General features: G+C 42.4%; 1 protein-coding gene across 1 annotated transcript in view; it reads right to left on the bottom strand.

Annotated features, from left to right (window-relative positions):
• Positions 1-1,397: 1,397 nt before the first annotated feature.
• Positions 1,398-8,607, bottom strand: part of TTC5 (tetratricopeptide repeat domain 5) — an 18,297-nt gene continuing 11,087 nt past the window's right edge. The window contains exons 7-10 of the mRNA XM_004694696.2: positions 7,731-7,877; positions 7,330-7,544; positions 3,750-3,894; positions 1,398-1,986 (exon numbers count right to left, since the gene is read on the bottom strand). Of these exons, the coding sequence (XP_004694753.1) occupies positions 1,867-1,986; positions 3,750-3,894; positions 7,330-7,544; positions 7,731-7,877 (627 nt within the window). The 3' untranslated portion in view covers positions 1,398-1,866. The remainder of the gene's footprint in view (positions 1,987-3,749; positions 3,895-7,329; positions 7,545-7,730; positions 7,878-8,607) is intronic.

The following is an 8,607-nucleotide window of genomic DNA, read 5'->3' as shown; positions in this document are numbered from 1 at the left end:
TAATAGTGACTTTTATTTTTTAAACCAGGTGGACATTTTCACTGTTATTCTAATTACTCTTTAAACTGCACATACATACTTTGCATACTCGCTTGCACATATATTTCATCGTAAGATGTAAGTTCTGCTTCTCTCTACCACTCACTAGCCAGTTTTCTACTGTCTGGCCCTACACAGAATATGCCAACTCCTCACAGGACTTGACAGTCTCATCGCCTTTCTACTGCCTCTTGCTCACCTACATCACCCCTTCCTCCCAGCTGTCCTCAGCCATCTCAAGTTATTTTTACATGCCTTTGGGTTGCTGATCACTAGCCTGTAACTATAGGCCTCAAAATCAACAGAGTAGTGAACACAAGGTCCAGCACTTATCTGACACTGTATAAAACTCCCAATTACCTGATTCATTCCTCATAGTGTTTTACAGCTATGTCACCATATTCGCTATTCATATTGACTTTCTTACTAAAATTCCTAGTAATGTTCATGAATGATGTTGAAGCAATACTTCAAGAAACTTACCTTTGAGAACCAAACTAATGGACTTCAAAATTGCATCTTAAGATTCAGTCCACACAATTTCTACATAGGTGCTTATTCTGTCATCCAGTCTTTATAAACTGACTGATGTCAATTGTCAATGATAATCAAATAACTGATCGAGTTAAACAGTGCTGGACCAAGGGCAAAGACCTGAGTCAGAACACTGGATAGCTTCCTAATATATTTGCCTTCAATAATGTACTCTCTGGCTATAACTATTCAATTAGTTGCTAATCATTTCTTCTATTTCCCCACAAGGTTACTAAGAAACAGCTAAAAATGGACTAAAAGAATCTAAATAAACTGAGCACCATTCTCTTGGTCTTTCAACCCAGTAACACATTTACAACAATGTGCTGGGCCTCCCTGGTGGCACAGGGATTAAATCTCAGTGCTATCAAGATATCGGCAGCCACTGCAGCACAAGTTTGGTCCCCAGCCAGGGAGGTGACACACCTGGTACAGCAGCCCTTTCCTGTCCACCCACTGCTCCCATATACCTCAGGCCGACAGCCCAGTTCATGTATACATACATACATACATGCATACATACATAAAACAAATCTTAAAAAAAAAACAACTTAAAAAAGTATATTGCTGTCACTGTGGACAATGATAAGGATCACCTGTTAGGGGTGACAGAATGGGGAAATGGAAAGAAGCTGGCCCCCCAGTGACTGTGTGGAGCTCATTCCTGTCCTGAGCTGCGGTTCGAAGAACACCTTTCAACTAGAAGAGAAATAACTATTTTATATAAAAGGGCTTGAAAAGGGGTTTTCCTATAATCGATTGAAGTGATCCTAAAACCAAAATCAAAGTCTGGAGAGCATGAAGCAGGCTGAACTACACAGCACTTTTTTCCAAACAATTTTATTCTCCTCCAGCCCCCCAAATGGGGAAGGATTAAAATAAAATTAAAAAAAGGCCATTAAAAAAATTAAGCTCCCCCCAACTTTAGTAATAAATACTGAAATGATATATACACAAGGCTCATTGAAGAGGCAAGAACAGAAACCTTGGGGTCTCTGCCCCTTGGCAAGATCCCAACACTTTGCCAAATTCCATGCTCTTTGCCTAAAACATAGGAGAGCAATGAAAGGCAGGAGATATACCGGGGAGCATGTGGCCCAGAAGAGAGCTGAAACATGGTAACAGGAGAGAGAGACAGGACACAACATGTCTTAGCGGCCAGAGGAGGAGGATGTCTTCACCTAGAACATCTCCCCCTCCCAGCTGAGTCATGAGAGTGGCCAGTCCGGCCACAGGGTGCCCGGGGCTCATCTCCTCGCCTCCACGCCTCCTCAGCATGCGAGTCAGGGAAGGTCATTCACACTGCGGCCTCGATGCCACTGTGGCTGCAGCCTGGCTGCTGGAGCCCTGGGGCTTCCCATTCACCACCAGCAAGAGGGGCGTCTCCACACGAACACTGGAAAAGGAAAAATCCTAGAAAAGACAAACATACAGAGGCTCACTACGGATCCTAAGACCAAAGAAACTCCAGCGTGGGAGTCCTTACACTGCCTGTGACCTCCCCCCACACTCCCCATTCTGCAGACTCACCCCCTACCTCCATTTCATTTTAAATAGTGCTGGGCTAGCAGAGGGGAGGTTATTTTGCCGAAGTTTTCAATCCCCACGATGAAAATCTGGGGCAGATAAGTTCCAGCAGAGTCACTACAAGAAGGGGACAATTCTCTGATTCCAAACAGACAGGTTCCTGGTGGTGCCTGACAGAAGGGCACCTTGGCCGCCCCTCTCAGTGTGTGCTAACAAGTACGGTCAGCATACAGTGGAAATGCTGGGGAGCAATTAGCCCAAGTGTGGGTGAGGCCTTAATCTAGCTCCTATAAAGCTACTTCTCCCTTTTAGATCAGGAGGAAGAAACAGAAGAGCTGATGTAGATATTTTCCTGATAACAGAAATGATATTGGTTCGCTTCATCCACTCAGTAAGTTGTAAAATGTGAAAAGATCTTCATTCAAAAAACACTGTCCCAGTGGGAGTATAAAGAAAGCTCTTTTAGGTGTAAAAACATAAATGAAAGCGTTCTCATCAATCAAATGTTTTACACATCCTAGCAAGAATATGGGTAAGTAAAAAAAAAATCAGTTTATAAAAGGAACACAATCAATAAACATATGGCAAAATATTCAACCTCACTAATTGTCAAGGAAACAATTAGTGCTATACTTTTAATAACAAAGCGTCAAATAATTTCTCAAAGGTTTCAATTCAGAATTGAGAAGAAAACTACAAGGAAACAAGAATATCCACTGTTGGTATTATAATAACTGGTACAATTTTCAAAAACATTGTCTGACAATATGTATCAAAAACTCTTACAATTTTGTATATGCTTTAGACCCAGTATTCTTAGAAATTCACTTACAGAAATAATCATTGATATGGGCAAAAAATTTAAAAATTACTATAATCGTAACTGGGAAAAACTGAACATAATCTAGAACTAGGTCCAGCAAATGTTTTATATAAAGAGCCAAATAATAACTATATTAGGCTTTGTGGGTCCTATAATTTCTGTCACAGACCATTCAACTCTGACACTCTAGTGCAAAAGCAACCACAGGTGACAGAACACAAATAAGCGTGGCTATGCTCCAAACAAATTCACTTGTGAACACTTAAATATGAATTTCCTACAACTTTCAGGTATCACCATTTTGTTTGTTTGTTTGTTTGTTTGTTTGTTTGTTTGTTTGTTTGTTTCATACGAAAACAGGCTGAGTTCGATTTGGTCAGTTTGCCAAGCTTGCCAACCCCTAATCTCACTGGTGATAAGTGACAAAACACCTAATCTCATTCAGTTGTGATGAGGTTAAATGAGTACAAGCAGCAAAGGTCTTAGCTTAGGGTGTAGCTGCCTGTTTAGAGTTCAAGAAATGTTAAATAACATCATCATCTTCATCTCCACCTCGATATCGATTCAAAACAATGTGGTAAAATATGTAAAAGCACAGGAAATGTTCACAAACATGTGCATGTAAAATCCACTCTTTTAAAAATATACATATGAATATGTGTCTATAATTATGAAAAAGAGAAACACTGAAGATCTACAAAATAACACCTGAGATATTTCACTCTTGTTTACCAGTTCTCCTCTGCAGTAAGTTATACATTTATAAGTAAATATACACATGGCTCTTGAGCCCTTGAACTGGGATATAAACCCAGCCATCACTCACCTTTCCCTTGTGCTGAATTCGGTGAAGCCGGAGGCTGGGCTCAGGAATGGCGACAGAGTCTCCAATGAGCACTCCCCAACTCTGTACCACATTATACACCATCACTGCATAACAAGGTCCATCTGAATCTACCAGGCCAAATGTACTGCCAGGTTAAAATGGATTGGAGGAGGGTGGGAGTTGGAAAGGACAAAAAGAACAGAAATGGCGATTTTACAATACCAGCAGTATAAATAGCCTTCTGAGTTACTTACTTAGAATATTTACGACAAGTACCATATTTCACCATGAACATTTGAGTTTCATTTGTCTTAGACTTGTACTATCTTTAAACAACATGCACAAATCTCATCCATCTGTCACTTTACCAAATACTAATACTGAACTAGCTCAAACTATCACAGTAAAACATTATTCCTAGTCTGTCCATTTAGCTGTCACAATCATCACCAAATGTTTAACTATCACAGTCAATTTAATTCCACAAACTTTTTTTTTTTTTAAGATTTATTTATTTGTGCATACAGAACTGGGGTACAGGCCAGAGGCTCAGGGGTGGTGAGAGGCTTCACCAGAGACAGAGTGGGGAGCAGAACAGGCAGATCGACGAAGTACACTGCTGAGGGGAGCAGCGGGCGGGTCAGGAGAGGTCTGCCACGCCATGTGGTCACCTCCGGGGCAGGCGGGAATCGAACTCATGCGGAAGTGGCTTTATCTTCTCAGTGCAGTGCTTTAACCCGCTGCGCCACCAGGGAGGACCCTAATTCCACAAACTTTTAGTGAGGGCCATTCTGTAGCCAGACACCTTCCAGGAGTGAGTGACTGTTTAGTCTAGCAGGCATCAGGTAAACCATGGCCTACAGTGCAAGCATGAAAGGTGCTAAAATAGCTTTTCCCTTGTGCCGAATTCAGTGAAGCCAAGATTGGGCCATGGGAAACCAAGAGAGAAATGCCGAAATCAAAATGATAAGGCAGAGGTTTCCTTGTGGAGATTCTCAAACTGAATTATAAAAAACAAAATAAGACCTGGGTTAAATAGTACAGGAAAATTAATCCTCAGTGGAAATAAAAAACCTTCAGGAAGGATGGGAAGAAGGGCGGGGAGAGAACATGAGAGAACTCCCTGGGGTCACGGTAATGACAAGTGTGAGTGACGTAGGTGTGCATTTGTCAAAACATGGCGCAGAGTCTACAAGGTATACACTGCAGTGTATGTAAATTTTACATTAACAAAAAGTAAGTAAACATGCTGAACTGCAAGCTAGGAGATTTAGAGGAAAAAAGTGATCTCTATAATGCACTTTGAAACTTAACAAAAATAAGGTGGATCAATGGATCAACAGAGATAAGTAGGTGGAAAACTAAGTATAGCAAAATACTAATAAAATACAGGTAGCTTGGTACAAAGATGTCTGCTGTAAGATTCTTCAATTTTACTGGATATTTGAAATCCAGTAAAATATTGGAGGGAAAATACTAGTTATATCAATAAGCAACAAAAGGATAAAGGGGTAAAATAGCTGTTCTAAAGCCTACAGAAAAACCCCATGGCTGGAACAAAGGGCATAAGTGGGAATGTGGCAGAAGATGATGAAAAGAGCCAAGTAGGAGCAAATGAAAAAGGGCTTTCTATGCCAAGCTAAGTTGAGGAGTTCAAACTGTATCCTAAAAGCCACACAGTGCCAGTGTGGAAGATCAGAGGAAAAACAGGTAGCCAGGGGGCAGGAGGTGAATTAAGTTAGTTGAGACAAAGCAGTAGTAAGGGCAGAAAGGCAAATCTATTGGCCACGGTGATGGCCTCTACACAAGAAGATGGAAAAGTCTGGAACTTCTAGAAGCCTTGACTAGCTGACAAGAAATTCAGGGAGAAGCCAGGTTGAGTGAAATGAGATAAGTAAATGTGAATACAAGGAGTCTGAGATTTCTGATTGGATCCCAGAGGTAGTAGGATATAGACATGCACAACTCAGAGGCCTGGGCTGGAGATCCATGTGTGAACACAGAGGCGCAGTCAAAGCTTTAGACAAGATCACCAAATGAGATGACCTATAAATGACGATGCAGAATCAGTGTTCAAGCCGTCACCAGGCACAGCTGAGACAGCCAACACTGCAGCCAGTTTCCCCTGGAGAATCAATCAAGTCAAAGCCTCACAATCCTTCTGTCAGGTAATTGGGGTCATCACCAATTGATGGTGGTGAAAGGTGGCACCTATTTGCCATCCTGGTAAAGAGAAGAGGAATAAAAACAAAGTCTTCTAGAACTTACATTTAGAAATTGGCAGAGAGGCCCTCCCTGGTGGTGTAGCGGGTTAAAGCACAGCACTGAGAAGCTAAAGCCAGGTCCACATGAGTTCGATTCCTGCCTGCCCAGGAGGTGACCACATGGCGAGGCAGACCTCTCCTCACCCGCCCGCTGCTCCCCTCAGCAGTGTACTTCATCGATCTGCCTGTTCTGCTCCCCACTCTGTTTCTGGTGAAGCCTCTCACCACCCCTGAACCTCTGGCCTATACCCCAGTTCTGTATGTATAAATAAATAAATCTTAAAAAAAAAAAAAAAGAAAGAAAGAAAGAAAAGAAATTGGCAGAGAAAGAGAAACCAAGGAATGGACAAAAAAATAAATTCATTCTCAAGACACTCTAAAATCTGCCTTTGTCAGTCTCTCCTCATTCCTTCCTGATCTAGGTTTTGTTTTATAGCTACTTTAAACTTTTCTCAATTATCTTCTGGCTCTTTGACTCTTCAAATACATATTCTAGGAAAATGCCATGAGAAAATACAGGCATATAGTAGTTGTTAGCATCTCAGTTTGGAAAGAGCAGAAAGGAACGAAAGGGAACAGTGAGAGTAATTCAGAATGTTATGGAGCCATGTAGTGGGAGCCACTGATCAGACACTGGGGATCCAAAAAAAAATACCATTTCAGTAAGAAAACAAAAAGGAAACCAGCTAGCTGGGGATTAGAAAGTGAGTAAAGGACCAAGGAGTGATGGCACTAGCAAAACCCTGATTTTTCAAGAGTTCAAAATTTTCTAAAGGAATGTTCGTAACTTACTTCATCTGTTAAGTGCCCTTTACTTGGGTCCTTTACAATTCTTTTGTTGACTCCCAAAAACACAACTAGAAGATGCTCAATAATTACTGTCTGTGGAACATCTAAAGATAATCTCCTCATCGGGTCAGCAAGTGAGTTCTGAAAGCGCGCCCTCCAGAATTGCCTTGGCATACTTAAGTTCAAAAGGACTGAGAATTCTTCCTTCAACCTCTATAATCATGAAAACACAAAAAGGTAGGAGAAAGTCAAGATTACCATCTATCGTATAAAAAGCACACCTGTCAAGTTTTGGCTGTCGGCTATTGACGAATAGCTGAGCACCAAACTCAGGGGGACAGAAAGGGGCTGACAGACTGCAAGGAGACTATTAGACATTGTCTAGGCAATTACCTGCTCCTGGTAAGGAAGGCAAAACTCACTCAGCAGTGACCACTAGCAGTGTCCTCAACTGTCAGAAACCAGCCAGGAAGTAAGAACAATGAGTTTAAAGAGATGAAAAAGAGGGAAGCACGAAAGAAACTCACAAGGGAACCTTCTCCTCTGTGGTAAGGCTGAACACCACCTTCCCCAGGACCACAGCACCACTGTTCACACCAGGCTGCAGCGTGCTCAGTGGCTTGAGCTCCAGGGTCACCTTCTGCCCAGAGGCTGACTGATAGCGGCCATCAGCACAAGGGCCTAGGTGTGCAGAGCGCAAACTCCCCAGCATGCTCTGCAGCTTCTTGGGCTTCACCTTTCCCTACAAAGGAAGAGTAAACAAAGATGCTGGCGAACAGTCTCTCTGAGGGTCTAAGAGACTCTTCCCTCCCAACCCACCCAATTCTATAGGGTTACGACTACCAAAACCTGTATCTGTTCTTACTTTACTGACACGCAGCAGAATAAAAAAAATAAATAAATAAATAGGATTCAGCCTCACGTTTACCTTGCTGTCCAGGAGGCTGGTTAATCTATTCAGAAATTCCAGGAGTTGTTGCTCTCGTTGTTGGGGCTCCGGCCAGGCAGGATCCAGTGCTGCAGCACGAGAGAAGCCTTCCAGGGCTTCCCCATAGTTCTCTTCATATTTATGTAACTGCACAAGAAGTAACAAGCCCCCCGCCCCATTATAAGTGTATCTGACACAATATGCCAGGAAGACGTAACAGCACAATCTACAGAAATGAACTGCTGAATTCAATAGCTGCTTTCCTGTCTACAATGAGCAGCCCGAGGAGCTGCTGATCCCGCCCATTCTTCTTCCTGGCCTAGATATCATAGCCCCAGAGAAGGGGCCATTTCAAAGAAGCTGACTTCCACACTCTAAAAAGTTATCCTGCTTTTATATTTAAAATGAACACTTCTAAACTGCTTCCCATCTTCTATGTATCCTCCTCAGTCCTCATTTCCCTCCAGTGATTCCTCCACATCAAAGTGTAGTGGTTCTTCCTAGAAATAATTTGTCTTTCCTCTCACAGTTCATACACAAAGTTGTCCCTATAAATATTCAGTTCTCTGGCCCTCCCTGGTGGTGTAATGGATTAAAACCACAGCACTATAAAGCTATCTTCAGCCACTGCAGCACAAGTTTACCCCCAGCCAGGGAGCTGACCCACATGGCACAGCAGACCTCTCCTGTCTCACCCGCTGCTCCCCTCAGCCCTGTATCTCAGTAGAGCTGTCTGTTCTGCTCCCCATTCTGACTCTGTGAATCCTTTCACCAACCCCCACCACAATCTATGGCCTGGACCCCAGTTCTTTTATACATAAATAAATCTTTAAAAAAATTCTATTCTGGCCCCCCCTGGTGGCGCAGCAGGTTAAAG

Source organism: Condylura cristata, unplaced genomic scaffold (genome assembly GCF_000260355.1).
Source record: "Condylura cristata isolate star-nosed mole 26May11 unplaced genomic scaffold, ConCri1.0 scaffold00045, whole genome shotgun sequence".
Lineage (NCBI taxonomy): Eukaryota > Metazoa > Chordata > Mammalia > Eulipotyphla > Talpidae > Condylura > Condylura cristata.
This window is presented reverse-complemented; position numbering and strand designations above follow the sequence as displayed.